The sequence below is a fragment of the Lutra lutra genome, chromosome 14 (assembly GCF_902655055.1).
Source record: "Lutra lutra chromosome 14, mLutLut1.2, whole genome shotgun sequence".
In the NCBI taxonomy this organism is placed as follows: Eukaryota; Metazoa; Chordata; class Mammalia; order Carnivora; family Mustelidae; genus Lutra; species Lutra lutra.
Window position 1 is genome coordinate 88,897,427 of NC_062291.1, and position 15,920 is coordinate 88,913,346.

General features: G+C 53.1%; 1 protein-coding gene across 1 annotated transcript; it reads right to left on the reverse strand.

The window, feature by feature from the left end:
* Positions 1-1,044: 1,044 nt before the first annotated feature.
* Positions 1,045-2,145, reverse strand: LOC125084422 (olfactory receptor 6B1-like). Its single transcript, XM_047701649.1, has one exon. The coding sequence runs from the start codon at positions 2,143-2,145 to the stop codon at positions 1,045-1,047; it is 1,101 nt and encodes a 366-aa protein (XP_047557605.1).
* Between the last annotated feature and the right edge of the window lie 13,775 nt (positions 2,146-15,920).

Genomic DNA, 15,920 nt, shown 5'->3' on the forward strand with positions numbered 1-15,920 from the left:
ACCTCCCTTGCTTGTCCTGCCCACAGGCCTGGCCCGCGGGGCTACGTGGGGACTTGTCCCCTGCACCTGGTGGCACCGAGCCCAGTGTGAGCACGTGGGGCAAGCAGCCTCACGGTCCGGTGACTCAGGGTCCGGTGTGTTTCTGTGGCCCAGAGACAGCAGCTCAAAACCCCCCTCGTCCATCTCATGAGACGAGCATTCTAGATCGCCCCAACTTGCCAGCATGGTTGACAGTTATCACCTGAAATCCCACCGGGGCACCACGAGAGCACTGGTGGTGGTCCGACCAGAGACCCATCTCCTCCAGCTGTCTGCCCGAATGTGGCCTCCCTGCTCTGTGGACGTGGCATGGGATCCGCTTGGGCCCTGCTGTGCGCGGTCCCTGATGGCTATCCCGGCCACAGCTCCCACATGCACACCGTCACCAAGGGGAGACTGGGTGCGGGTCCAGCACGGGCCTGGCTGACCAGGGAGGGCAGGACCGAGATCTCCCTCGAGGAGCTCTCCTGAGATCACTGGTGCCATGGCGTCAGAAGGTTCTGTGTCCCAGCTGGGGCACACCCGCCCCTCTTCCTTCACACCCTCTCCCCGGGACTGCGCAGGGGTCTGGTGCTGTGGCTGACCTGGCCTGGGGGCCTGCCCAGAGGAGGAGCACCTGGTGGGGACTGCATGGGGCCTCGGCCAAGAGGCAGGCCCAGGCCTGCAACCTGGCCACTCCATTTCTACCCTGGGTTGGGAGACAGAGGGGGTCCCGCCTGGAATGGGGGTTCCTGGCTGCCATGGGCAGCAGGTGCAAAGCACCCAGGATGAGACCTTGTGAGGCAACTGGGGTGTGCAGTGAGGGCTCCATACAGGTGCCTGTTCCGGGCACTGGCTCGCTGGGGGTGACCCAGGTTGGGGTGCTCATCCTGGCTGGCGTCCTGGGCAGGTCATGACGAGGGTGGGGACAGCAAGGACTCCGCCTTCAGCTCCTCGCCCTGTGGCCACTCAGGGGACACAGATGCCTAGAGCAGGTCCGCGGGAGCCGGGGTCCTGGGGAGGCTCCTAGGATGGGACCCCCAGGGCCTGGGCTGCCCTCTGGGCCGCCTTGCTTAGGGCCTCCTTGACCTCCCGGTTCCTCAGACAGTAGATGATGGGGTTGAACAGCGGCGTGAGCACCGTGTAGACCACGGACACCAGCTTGTTGAGGTCGAAGGAGTAGAGGGCGCGCGGCCGGGCGTAGATGAAGAGGGAGGCGGAGTAGAAGATGACCACCACAGCCAGGTGCGAGGCGCAGGTGGAGAAGGCCTTGTGCCGGCCAGCGGTGGACGGGATGCGCAACACGGTGCCCAGGATGGCGGCGTACGAGAACACGGTGAGCAGCAGCGGCCCCAGCAGGATAAGCAGTGCCAGGAGGAAGTCCACCAGCTCGGCCGCCGACATGTCGGAGCACGCCAGGTTTAGCAGGGGGGACACGTCACAGAAGAAGTGGTTCATGACGTTGGGGCCACAGTAGCCCAGGCGTGAGATGAAGAAGACCTTCCCCAGGGAGATGGCGAAGCCGGAGAGCCAGGAGCCAGCGGCCAGCACTCGGCAGAGGCTGGGGCTCATGATCGTCGGGTAGTGAAGGGGGCGGCAGATGGCCACGTAGCGGTCGTAGGCCATGACGCCCAGCAGCGCGCACTCGGTGCAGGCCAGCGCCAGGAAGAAGTACAGCTGCGCCATGCAGCCCGCGAAGGAGATGCGGCGGAAGCGGGGCGCGGCCAGGCTGAGCAGCATCTTGGGCACGGTGACGGACACGTACCACACCTCCAGGAAGGACAGGTTGCTGAGGAAGATGTACATGGGCTTGTGCAGCGGGGGGCTGACGCGGATCACAGCCACGATGACGACGTTCTCCGTGACCGTCAGCGCGTAGGCCAGCGTGAATAGCAGCAGCAGGCACACGTGGACGCCCAGCGAGCCCGGGAAGCCCACGAGGACAAACTCTGTCACCTCGGAGTGGTTGTCCCCGGTGGGCATGGTGTACGTCGCCTGCCGGCAGAGGCAGCCGGTCAGAGTTGGCGGGCGGGCGGGGTGTGGGTGGAGGGGCTGTCCTACTCTGTGTCCCCCAGGACTGCTGAGGAGGACATCCATGGGCTCGTGTCGCAGATCCCGGCCACTCATGGGACGCCTGCTCCCCAGGAGCACCCCACGCAGTTGGAAGGATGCAGGAGGCCATCCCGGGTCCCCTGGACACCCCGGCCGGGCGAGCTACGTGCTTCCTGACACTCCCAGAAGCCGCCGCCTCCGCACGGGCCTGGGGGTCCAGCCCTCCGCCGCCTCACCCCTTGGGCAGCTCCTGTGTGGTTCTGCCCAGGCCACGCGGATGCAGCCACAGCCTGCAGGGAGGTTGGTGGGCCCAGACTTCCTGTGCCCCCACCCCTGGTTACAGCCCTGGCTGTGGTGGCCGAGGGATCGAGAGGGCAGGACTGTGGGCAGCTTCCTCGTGGCTCCAAGGAGCTGTTCTCACAGGACTGAAAGGGCCGGATCCTCAAAACAGAAGTAACTTCTTCACCCCTGCCCTACCGTGGTGGGTCTCCCCCGTCCTGTGCACCCACGGGTTTGCTGGCTCAGAGGCTCCCCAAAGTGTGGCCGAGTCCTGTCCAGGGTCCCCCTGCACTGTGCCCCATATCAGCCTGTGCTCTCCGTTCCAGGATCGTTCCCATAGGTCACAGGCTGTGCTGCCAGATCTCCAAAAACCCATCTAAAACCCGACGTGCTCGTGTGTACTATGGCTGGGGTTTGGGCTCTTACCTGCTCACTGAGTGCCTCAGGACATGGCCGAGGGGACCCGCACACCTGATGCGAAGTAGCCGCTGGCTAAACAGGGGCTGATGCATGAGAGAAGGGGTTTGGAGGACAGAACCCCTATACCCCTGTTCAGGCTCTGTTGGGCATCTCGCTGCTCTGAGCCCTCAGAGGACACCCTCCACACCAGGCCTTGTCCCCTGAGGCCTCCTCCCAAGCTTGGGACTGAGTGGGGTGTGGCAGGTGGCCCTCCTTCCTGGACGGAGTGGATGCCCCAGGGCATGGCTACCCTGGCCCCCCGACCCCTGCCCCTTTTTGGAGAGGCCCTTGAGCCCAGAACCCGGCAGGGTGGCTGTCCCTGTCCCCAGGCCCCAGTTCATGTCCCCTTCTCAGTTCCTGCCTCCTCCCAGAACCCCAGAACTCCCAGGACTCGTCCCAGCCTCTGCCCTTGAGTGGCCACAGGCCCCCCCGTCCTCTCTTCCCACGTGCTGCCCAGGACCTGCTGGAAGCCTGCAGTTTCCCATGGTTTTCTTCCTGCAAAGATTGTGAGAGGCAGCGGAGCCCGGAGCTCCAGGGCGGGGCTCTGGGACGGGCAGCTCAGGTTCAAACCCCACCCTCCCCAGCCTCCTGCGCCTGGGACAGGTCATCTGCCCTCTCCGCCTCTGACCCCTCAGTTGTCCCGTGGGGCATGGCAGGACCTTTGCTGGGCTGTCCCGGTCTCAGCAGCCAGCAGGAGGGGTGGGACGCACGGGCTCTGAGGGCCGTGGGAAGCCTGCACACCTGCTATGCTCATTCAGGGGTGCTTGGTGGCCCCGGGGGGTGCGGTGAGGAACCTTGGTGGGGTCGGCCTCCTGTAGTGGGGTCTGGGGTAAAACCACCCCTGGGTCCCTCTATCTCTCCTCCACTATGGCTCCTGGTGACCCCAGGACTCTGCTCAGATCTGCCACTGATCAGAGTTGGAACAATGTCTGCCCTTGTCCAGGGCAAAGACAGAACAAAAGTGTCACCTTGGCTGCAGGGGTGGGAGAACAGTGTTTCCTCAGGAGCCCTGAGTCCCACAGACACGAGGAGACAAATGACAAGTCCCCAGGCTTCCCTGTGATGCTCCAACGCCTGTGCCCCCCAGACGTTACCTGGAAGAAGTCCCACGTTCCCTCCCCCAAACTCAGATGCACTCGGGGCACGCAGGCATCTGGGTCAAAGCCACGGCAACCTCCACACCCAGACCCACAGCCCCTAATGCAGTGACCCACACAACACCAGGTTCCTGCCAGGCAGACAGACACCTGCGAACCAGAGTGCCCCCAGCAGACCCCGACCTGGCACAGACATGGGCACCCAGGCCTTGGACAGACACAGGTGCCCCACCACATGCCGCCCTGCCCAGGAGACAGATGCCAAGCCTCCCGCCTGAGGCTCAGGACCCACACCCTCTGCCACAGGAACACGGAATAACGGCTCTGACACAGGGTTCAACCCCAAACCCAGACGCCCTGCCCCTCATAGAGGTGTTCAGACAAGCTTGCTGCCCTCATCCCATGCGTGGGCACACACAGGCGCACTCAGGAACAGAGGCTCCCACAGGCACACGCAGACGCAGCAGACACGCGCACCCCTCAGCTCTCACCGGGCAGAGATGCCAGTTTTAGGTGGCAGATCTGGCTTGAGCCTGAGCCCGGCCCCGCCCTCTGCTCTCAGCCCCCAAGCCTGACTCCTCACCTAGGGAGGGCAAGGTCTCGGCGCTCTTCTCTGGCTTTCCTGAGGCCGCAGTGCTGCTCTGGGCAGGGACTTAGCCAATGCAGGTCACTAGCTGGTCCCGAGTGCTGAGAGGGGGCTCAGCACGACAGTGGACGGAGGCTGACCACGGGCCCCCTGGATCTCTCCCTCCCAGGGCTGCCACACACCCTGGGACCACCTCGGTTCTGGGCAGAGCTTGGAAGATACAAAATGGGATAACACCGGCTGCAAAGACCCCTCCTCACCAGTAAAGAGCCCTCCAGGCTGAGACGGCAGTGGTGGTCCGGACAAGCAGGGGCTCCTCTCCCACCCTCATTTCACAGGAGCAGGAGTCAGGTTTTGGGGGAAAGTACCAGGGACCAGCCAGTCTGCGGCTGCGAGGAACATCCCCTCTGCATGGGAAGAACCCCCGCAGCCCCGGAGCCCACACCGCCCACCAGCGGGTCACCGCTGTGCTTCTAAAGGGTAGCTGGGTGGCAAATGGAAAGCTCATCTCAGCTGTCGCTCCCTCCTCACTGGAGAAGAGCTCACGGGAGCCAGCCCAGAGGCTGAGCAGGGCTGGGCAGAGGGAGCAAGTCTCCTCCCACTCCGGCCCCTGCACCCCACCCTGCTCCGTCCCAGGGGTGGTGCATCAGCAGCTCCTCCTGGGAAGCTCCTCAGGCCTCTGGGCAGGGACCCTCCTCCCCTGGGACCATCCATGTCAGCCAGAATGGCCAGCATGGGCCTGGACCCCTCCCTGGCTGTCCTCACAGGCAGACGGCAGGTGTGATCTGTGGGTGGGGGTGGGATGTGAGCACAGGTGGTCCCCCTTACTCCCCAGCAGCTGCTTGGTGCAGCAGAGGGGCCTAGCCAGAAACCTCTGCCCCTACCCCTGAGCAGGGCTGTGGGTGAGGAGCTGGCCGAGGCTGCGTCCCACACCTGCTGTCCTGAGTGGGCTCCAGGCTGCGCCCTGAGTGCGTGGGGCTGAGGCTCCAGTCTTGTCTCGTGGCACCTCCCTCCCTGATCTCCAGCTGGACACTGTGAGGGCCCAGGAGGTGGACAGGCAAACCCCTTCCTCGGCTGTGAAGGGGCCCAAGCAGCAGCTCCCTCTGTCCTGTGGGAGGTGGGAGGAAGGTGCCCAGGACCCCACACCGGGCCTGCAGTCCTTCCCTGCCACATGGGGTCCAGTGTCTGCTGTGCTCAGCCACAGGGGACAGCTGACCAGCCCCTTAGAGGTGGGGTTCTGGCCTCAGGGGAACTCCGATCTCTGGGGCTGCCCCATCTCGGGGCCCAGGGTGGACAGGTTGGCCGTGTGTTCCTGGGTCCCAGAGTCACTTTACAGAAGCCACATGTACTCATTCACCCTTCAGCTCAGGCGGGCCAGACTCTGGGGCACCCAATAGTCAAGCTCCTGTGTGTGGAGCTCTGGTGCCGGAGGGACGGACAAGGGAGTGGTGAGGCGTGCTGTGGCCGGCAGGGACCGGGACCGGGACCGGGACGAAATCCGGGGCGCAGTTCCAGCTTGCACAGGATCCTGGAGATAGCCCGGAGGAGAGCGTGGGCGAAGGGAACAGCCACTGCACAGGCTGGGGGGGACGTGGGCTCCATGTGTAGGGGGAGTGGGGGGAAGGGGCATGCTGGGACAGGCCTGGTCTCAGAGAGCTGGGGAGGGGTCGGCAGCTGAGCTCTGGGGAGGGCGCACGGTCTGGTGGTTCCTCTGAGATGTGCGGGGCTCGGGGCAGAGCTGGGCTGCTGGCGAGAACAGACTGGTGGGTCCAGATGGGCTGCACTGGGGCCCCCGTCCCGTTCGAGCTAGTGAGCCCTGTGCGGGGGGGGGGGGGGGTCGGGATATCGCTGGATTTGCTGCAGGATGTGGGATTGGTGGGTTTTGGAGGAGAAGGCGTCAGGAGTGCTGGGTGTGCAGATTTAGGGATGAGGGAGGTTAGGTGGGGGCGTGGACACATGCATCTGGACCCCAGAGCCTCCCTGGAGGTGGGCGTTTGGGGTCCCCCAGGGTGCGAGGCTGAGAGTTGGACCAAGGACTGGGGCCTCCCGCAGATGAGGTGTGGGGTGAGGAAGGAGCCGGGAGCAGGGTGGGCGGGCTGCGGACATGAGTCGAGCAGGCCAGGCTGTCATGGGGAGGGGCTTGGAGCACGCTGGAGCTGGGCTGTGGAGGCTGCCATTTGGGGACCGTGAACGTGGCTCGAGCGAGTGACCAAGGGAGGACACTCAGGCTGCTGGTCCGTGTACCCACACTCTCAGGCCTACACCATCCCTTCCCACTGGGCCTTGGGTCTGGGGAGCTGCTGCGGCTCCCGGGCAGGGCTGACCACGCTCTGGGCCTCACTGGGCGGAGAGGTGCTTGGAGCCTTCCAGGAGAAGAAGCTCTCTTACTCACGTGAGTGCCCCAGCCCCTGCCGTGGTCTAAATCTGCCCCCACCTCCTCACCGCCCCTGCACCCTCCCCACAGCCCCTCTGCAGTAGTGAGGTCAGGGACTCTGCAGTAGTGAGGTCGGGGACTCTGCTGTGTTCAGGTGGGGAGAGTCTTGCGCTGCTGGACCTCTTGCTGGTTTGCTGATGTGGTGGCCGGTTGGAGATTTTCTTCTTGGGAACCCCAGCACTCGCGGGCAGCACACCCCACACTTCCCCAGCTTCCTGCTTCCCAGGGTCCTGTCTCCCTGCATCATCTCAGCCCCTTTCCACAGACACCCCTGGCTGCCCATGGCCCAGAACTTCACCTCTGCATCCAGGCTGTGGAGATGAAGGTCCTGCCCATTTCTCACCTCACTCACACCAGCCCTGGTCCCACCTCAGCGGGTGCCCACACCCGGGCCTGCCACCCCTCCCAACCGTCAGGACCAGTGTCCACCCCTGCAGAGTTCCCAGTCTGTCCCTGCAGCGTGATCTCCAGCAGCCCCTCCCCCCAGGCAGGCTTCCCAAACCCCTGTAGCCCTCATCCCCTTCTCAGAAAACAAGCCAGGGGCAGGGACTCTGACTTCCTGCTTCCCCCACAGTGACCTTATCTTTATCCACACGCATCCTGGGGGCTTTCTGGCTCCAGGCTGTGCTGAGTTCTGGACCCCTGCCTGGCCTTTGCTGCTGGGTCTCCACCTTCTTTCTTTCCAGCTTTCCTAACAGCAGCAATGACACAGGTCCCAGCCTCCTGTCTTAGAAACCAAAGGGGAGGAAGCCCCAGCCCTGCAGCCCCCCACCCTGCTACCCCCTGGGAGCGGCACCTGCGTGTCCTCACCCTACTTCTTGCCCACCCTAGTGCCCCTGTGAGCTGGGCAGGAGGACTCCCCACCGGCCACTGGCCCTGGAGAAGTAGAGAGCCCGCTCCTGACCGTGCCCTCTGCTTCAGTCCACACTGGCTGGCTGGTGGGTGTCCCCTACAACTGTGTTACTGCTAATCCAGCGGGGGCGGCGGGGTCCTGCCCTAGCGGACTGGGCTGGTGCTCCCGCCCATGCGGGGTTCCAGGTAAATTTTAGAGTCACTTGTCAGGGTTAGCCTCCCTCCTTCAGTAGTTAATTTGGGGAAATTTATGTCTTCGCAAGATTGAGCCTTCTGACCCATAAACTGGGTGTATTTTTCTTCCTCAAACTTTGCTGTGATGTTTGTTTTCCGTGTAAAGGGTTCCACGTCTTTCATTAGATATTGAAGTATTAATATTTAATAGAATATTAAATTAGATATTTAATATTTTTGTTGCTTTTTAAACTGGAGCTTTTTAAACAGATTCCCTTTTCTGCTTGTTGTTTTTGTTTCTTAACTGTGCCCTGTGCGCTTGCCCAACTGTCATGAATCCTGCTCACTTCTCTGCGGGTTCTTCTGGATTCCTTTCATTCCCGGTGGCATCGTCTGTGGGCCATTAGGGCTTCGCCCTCATTTCTAGTCCTGAGGACTTTCTTCTCATAACCCACTGCACTGGTGAAGGCCCCCAGGGCAGGGCGGAGCCACTCAAAGTGGGGAGGGCAGTCCTGTGCTGTCTCTGGTCCCTGACCTGGTTTTGGGGAGCAGGAGACCTGCTGTGGGTTGTGGTTTGATGCTTGCTATCAGATTAAGGGACTTCCCTGCTACTTCTAGTTTGCAAAGTATTTATTAAACGCAATACATTTTTTAATATAAAAAATTTTGCCTCTCTTAAGAGGATAATATACATTTTCTCCCTCAGTATTTCAGTGTGGCAAATTATAATGGTGGATTCTCTTTCTTTCTTTCTTTTTTGGTTTGATTTATTTATTTATTTGCCAGAGAGAGAGACACAGGGAGAGAAGGAACACAAGCAGGGGGAGTGAGAGAGGGAGAAGCAGGTTCCTTGCAGAGCAGGGAGCCCGATGCAGGGCTCGATCCCAGGACCCTGGGATCATGACCTGAGCCTAAGGCAGATGCTTAACGACTGAGCCCCTGGCGCCCTGGCGGTGGCGTTCCTAACGGCAGACCAGCTCTGCGGTCCTGGGCAGAAGTCGGCGTGGGCACCATTATTGTGCTTTACACACGTTGCCGATTCTGTGGGCTCTGGGCACAGGGTTTTCTTTGTGAGGGATACTCTGTCTTTAAAACCAGCGTTGTCAAGGTGTAGATGGCGTGTAACAAATGGCGCATACCTGAAGAGTGCGGTCTGACCGGTGTTGACACGCACACACGGAGAATCTGATACCACAATGAACAGAATGTGCGTTTCCTTCCCCCCAGAAGGTTCCTCCTCTCCAGGCGGCCGCCACCAGCCTTCTGCCACTGTATGTTAGTTCGCGTTTCCTAGAAATTGATGAGTGGAGAGTGTGTGGAGGAACTGAAGCCCCCAGTCGTAGAGCCACGTCGGGAAGCAGGCTGGGTCCTTCCTAGGAGTCACTGTGCTCGGACCGCACGACCCCACTCCTAGGTCCTTGCTCCGAGCAGTGGAAATGCACGACCACCGGAGGACTTGCCCGAGAACACTCTCACCGGCGTACTTGTGGGAGTCCCAGACTGTGAACACGGGAAGTCCGCACGCGGGCCATGCCCAGAGCTGTCTCGGCTCTCACGGGCCGCGCACGTCCTCGTTTGTGTGTCCGTGTAACGCGCGGTCGGCCACTGTGGTCGTTCAGGCGAGTGCCCAGCAATCACGCCCACCCCCGGTGCTGCCCGTTTCCAGGCACCCCCCACCCCCCCTTAGCGAACCCACTGACCTGTTCTTCGTCTCTGGTATTTCAGAAAGGGTCTATCCGTGGGGCCCTGCGATACGTGTCTGCTGGAGATTGCTTTGCCATTCCGCATCATTTCCTTGAGGTTCGTTCCTCCGGCGGTTTTGTGTGGATCAATGACTCTGTCCTTCCTCGTTGCTGAGTGGGGTCCCGCGCGGGCACACCACAGTTTGGCGGTGGACCACGGACAGGCGTTCAGGAATTCCCAGTGTCTGGCCACCGTGAGTCACGCTGCTGTAAATACCAGAGCACACGTTTCTGTGTGAAAATGAGTTTTGTTGCTCCGGGGTCAGTGCCCCACAGGCAGCCACTGAGTCACACGGCAATTCTGGTTTTAGGGTTGGAAAGGCCACGTTATTTAGAGTGGCTGTGGCTATCCTGCTTACATTCTACCAGCAACATGTTTGGGATTTAGTTTCTCGGCTTCTCACTAATTTTTTTAAAAAGCCATCCTGGTAGTTCTGTAGTGATCTCTTACCGTGTTTCTAGTTTACACTTAAACGGCTAGTGAAGGGGAACAACTTTTCACGTCCTTACGTGACACAGCTGTATGTCCTCTTTGGTGAAATGACTCTGCGCGCCCGTTTTCTAATTGAGTATTTTTTCATGTTGTGTTTTCGGGAGTTTTTTTTTAATACTTTGAATGCAAGTCTAGTGTTGAATATGTGATTTGCAAATATTTCCCCTCAGTGTATATTTTCAGAATTCTTTCACAGAGCAAAGATTTTAAATTTTTACAAAGTCCAATTTAATTTTTTGTAGAATTTTGCTTTTGGTGTCAAATTAAGAATGCTTTGCCTCATTGTAAGTCCCAAAGATTTCATCAATTTTTTCTAGAAGTTTTATAGTTTTACATTTGACATTTAGGCCCATGATTCTTTTCGAATGAGCATTTGTATAGATATGAGGGTTACGTTGAGTTCATTTCTTTGGAGAAATTTTAAATTCTCTTGCATTTTTTTCTTGAGATTTCCCCTGTTCATTGTTGGTGTGTAGAAATGCCCCTGGTTTTTGTATTTGATCTCGTGTCCTCTGAGCCTACTGAACCCACTTACTACTACTACGAGTTTTATTTTTGTACACTTGGGAATTTCTATATAATTATGTCATCTGTAAATAGAGATATTTTTATTTCTTCCTTTCCAACTTGTATGCTTCCAGTTCCTTCTCTTGCCCTGTTGCTCTGGCTGGAACTTCCTGGGCTGTGCTGAGGGAGAATGGGCGTCACCACACGGAGTTCCTGATCCTAAGGGAGGACGTTCAGTCTCTCGTGATGTTAATTGCTGAGAATTTTTGGTAGATGCTCTTTATTTGAGAAAGTTCCCCTCTGTTCCTAGTTACCTGAGAGTTTTTTATCTATCCTGAGTGGGGTGTGAACCTTGTCCGAAGCGTCTTCCCCACATTCGATATGATCATGACATTTGTCCTCTTTTGCCTGTTGCTGAGATGAATCACGCTGATTGATTTTCAATATTGAATCAATCTTGCGTGCCTGGAATAAATCCACTTAGAGTGAATTATTCTTTCTATCTACTGGGTTATGTTTGATGGAGTTTTGTTGAGGATTTCGCATCTAAATTCATTAGAGATATAGGTCTGTGGTTTTCATTTTCAGTGCTGTCTTCGGTTGCACTTTCAGGTTGGGTTATAAAATGAGTTGGAAAGTGTTCCATCTTATTTTTAGAAGAGATTGTGTGGAATTGGTGTATTCATTTTTTAAATGTCTGGTAAAATTCTCTAGTGGAACCATCTAGGCCTAGAGATTTCTTTCTTAGGAATTTTTAGACTTTATTTTTTAGAACAATTTTAGATTTGCACAAAAACAGAGAAGCTAGCACAGACACCCCATTTACATTATATACCTTTTACCTTTTTATAGGTATACCTTTTTAGTATATTTGCTACAGTTAATGAACCGACGTCGACACATTATTATAAACAAAAGTGCATAGTTTGTTCAGATTTCCTTCGCTTTTACCTAGTGTCCTTTTCCTCTCTTAGGTCCCATCTAGGACTCCCCGTTGTAGCAATCGTCTCCTTAGGCTCCTCTCGGCTGTGACGGTTTCTCTTACGTTCTTGGTTTTGGTGATCTTGACAGTTTTGAAGAGTACTGCTCGGGTATGTTGTAAGATGCCTTTTTACTGGAATTTCTCTGATCTTCTCCCCATTAGATCGTGGTTATAGGTGTTTGTGGAGGCAGATCGCAGAGGTGAAGTGCCATTTTCGTCCCACATGATCCAGAGTGCACATATTGAGATGGTGCGTGGCTGTGGACGTTGACTTTTTTCACATGGCTGAATTGTGTTGGTCAGGCTTTTTCCATTGAAGAACTGTTCCTTTTCTCCCCTTCTGTACTTCACTCTTTGGAGGAGGATGTTAGGCCCACATTTAAGAGTGGGAAGTTAGGTCCTCCTTCCTTGAAAGCAGAGCATCTACACAAATTGGGATTCTTCTGCATGGGAACGGTGTCTCTTCTCCTCCTCTACGTATTCCGTCGTTTTTTACGTCAGTATGACTCATGGGTGTGTATTTTACCGTTTGGGTCATAATCCGGTATTGGCTGATCAATCATTGCTCCAACTGTCCCAGCTTTGGTCTTTGGGAGTCTGCAGTCAGCCTCTGTGCACCTTTGCTGTACCTCATCACCAATGTTTCAATTTTCTGTTATTGTTTGTTTTTTTAAAAAGATTTTATTTATTTATTTGACAGAGAGAGAGAGAGAGAGAGAGAGAGAGATCACAAGTAGGCAGAAGCAGGCAGAGAGAGAGAGGGGGAAGCAGGCTCCCATCTGAGCAGAGAGCCCGATGCAGGGCTTGATCCCAGGATCCCGAGACCATGACCTGAGCCGAAGGCAGAGGCTTAACCCACTGGGCCACCCAGGCTCCCCTGTTATTGTTTTTTTTTTTTTTAATCACTTCTTTATTTTATGACATTAGAAGATGCTCTGGGTCCACCTTACGTATTTCCTGCTCCAGTCTTAGAACCAGCTGCTTCTCCCAGGTGTCCTGTTTCCTTTTACTGAGGATGATGTTAGATGCCAAGTTCTGGGCACTTGGGTGTGCTCATTGCTACTGGGGCACCCCTGCTTCCAGGCCCTCTCAGTTGGCAGAACAAAGAAATACATGTGTGTATGTACAAACCTGCGCACACATCTGTACAGAAATGCACACACACATTTACAGTATTTCTGTACGGAGACATCTGTACCCATATCAAGTTGAGCACAAGGTCTTACCGACGTCTCCATCTCTAATCCACCACCGTGTGGTTCTTCCAGCCTCCTGCCCTTGCTGGTATGTAAATGTCAATTCCAGTACTGAGAACTCTGGATTCAGAAGGATTTTAATTACAAAAACTTAGTTTCTTCATAGTTTCTGTTACTATTTCATCTGGCTGAGTTTTAGTAGTTTGTGGTTTTCAGAGAATGGCCCATCTCTTCTAAGTTGTTGAAGTTATGAACTTAAAGTTGCCCACAGTATTTCCCTCTTGCCCTTCTAATGGCTGTTGGGTCTGTTGGTCCATCACTTTCCCATTCTTGGTATTGATTTGGGTCACTTTTGATTCTTGTTAATCTTGCTAGAGGTTTATTAATTTTATTTTATTCTTCAAAACCCAGCTTTTTGTTTCGTGAATTTTTTATTTTTTACTTTTATTTATTTTTTATTGTGTTATGTTGTGTCACCATGAAATAATAATTAGTTTTTGATGCAGTGTTCCAAAAAAATTTTCCTGTTTTTAATTTCATTGATTTCTGCTTTTGCCTTTATTATTTCTTTCCTTACGCATACTTTGGTTTTATTTGGCTTTTTTCTCCGTAGATTTTTGAGGTAGCACTTTAGCTTATGGATGGAGATCTTCCCTTTCACGTGAATGTTAAGCACTGTAAACGTCCCTCGACATTTTGAGCTGCGGCTCACAATGTTGATAAGCCGTTTTCATTTTCATTTGCTTCTTTGTATTTTAAAAATTTCCCTTGAGACTTCATCATTGACCCATGGATTATTTAGAAGTGTGTTTAATTTTCAAGTGTTTGCAAATTTTTCTGTTGTCTTTCTGTTATTGAGTTCTTATTTGAATCTGTTATGGTCAGAAAATATATTCTGTATGATTTAAATTCTAAGGTTTGTTTTATGAGCTAAGATACAGCTTTCGGTGAATGTCCCATGTGTGTGAAACAAATGTGTGTTCTTTTGTGTGGGGGTTCCGCAGATGTGCAGTAGATCCCTTGGTTGGGGGGGTTCCGGTCTCCCACATCTTGCTGATCTTACCTCCGTAGTTTTGTCAGTTGCTGAGAGTGACATCTTGAAGTCTCCAGCTAGAACGGTGGACTTGTCTATTTCTTTTTTCAGCTTTATCCATTTTTGCTTCGTATATTTTGAAGTTCTGTAGTTTGGCACATACACATTTAGGGTTGTCCTATCTTTTTGGTGGATTCACTCTTTTTATTATTACGTAATGTTCTCCACTCTTCCTATAATTTTCTTTTATCTGAAATTTTTCTCTGATATCAATACAGCTACTCCTGCCTTTTTGGATTAATGTTCACATAAAATATCTTTTTCTTAAAAAAGCACATATTTGGATCATTTTAAAAAATTTACTTTGCCAACATCTGTCTTTTGTGTATTTAGAACATTTGCATTTAAATTATTACTAATGTCTTAGGGCTCATATCTGCCATTTACTTTTTATTTCCTCTTTGTCCCCCTATTTCTTAGGTACTTGTTTCTTCCCCTTCTCTCCCTATGAGTCATATGAACATTTTTCAGACTTCTACTTTGATATATTTATAATATTTTTGAGTTTTGTGTAATTTTCTCCTTGGTTAACTTACATGTAATTTACATATGATATTCTACGTAACTTATAACAGCCTCTGGTGTTACCATTTTAACACTTCAAGTGAAATATAGAAACCTTACTTATATTCAGTTTTTTTTTTTTTACCCTCCTGCTTTAAACAAAGAACCGTTTGTGGAGTATTTCCTCCATATGCACTGACTCTACTTCAGGTAGCATTATAACATAAAATGTGATTAAAGAAACTCGCAAAGTAAACGATAGTGCATTATGGTCACTTCTACTTTTGCCCATTTTATTGTTCTTTCCTTTCTGAAAGTCCCATCTTTTTGTAATCATTTGCTTTCAGATTGGGGGTTTTCTTTAACCATTATGTAACAGTATGCATTCTAGCAAGATGTTCTCTTGTTTTCCTTCATTTGAGGATGTCTTTATTTCCCCTTAATTTCTGCAGGATAGTTTCACAGACATAGAATGCAGGCTTGACACATGCTCTCTTTCAGCCCTTAAAATGGGTCTTACGCTACCTACTGGTCTCCATTGCAGATGAGAAATTTGCTATTACTCAAATTGATTTTCCTTTATAGATAATGTGTTATTTTTCTTTGGCTCTTTTTAGGATTCTTTTATTTCTTAATTTTCAAAATTTTACTTTTGATGTGGTTTGGTGTGAATTTCTTTGGGTTAATCCTGCTTAGAATTTGCTCAGCTTCCTGAATCTGTACATTTATGTCTTGGGAAGTTTTCAGCCATTGTTTCTTCCCATTCTTTTCTTTCCTCTCCTTCCTAGATCTCCAATGATAAAAGGTTAGTTCTTTTGTTATTGTCCCAGAGGTCTCTGAGGTTGTATTAATTTTTTGTCTATTTTCTCTCTGTGTTTACATTAAGTAAATACTATTTATTTGTCTTCAATTTGACTGATGCTGTCTTCTGGCATTTCCATTCTACTCTTGAGTCCATTTGGTGGTTTTTAAAAATAAATTTTATTTATTTATTTATTTGAGAGAGAGAGAGCAGACGTGCACATGAGTAGGCGGAGTGGCAGTGGGAGAGGGAGAAACAGACTCCCTGCTGAGCAGAGAACCCGACGTGGGAGTCGAAGGCAGACACTTCACTGACTGAGCCACCAAGGCACCCCCATTTAGTGAGTTTTAAAAAAACTTCAGCTGTTGTGTTTTTAGTTCTCTAATTTCTATTTGGTTCTTTAAAAGAATAACAGCTTTATTGAGCATATAATTTATATACCACAAATGTATCCTTTAAAAGTCTATAATTGGGCGCCTGGGTGGCTCAGTTGGTTAAGCGACTGCCTTCAGCTCAGGTCATGATCCTGGAGTCCCAGGATCGAGTCCCGCATCAGGCTCCCAGCTCCACGGGGAGTCTGCTTCCCCCTCTGACCATCTCCTCGCTCATGCTCTCTCTCACTGTCTCTCTCTCTCTCTCTCTCTCAAATA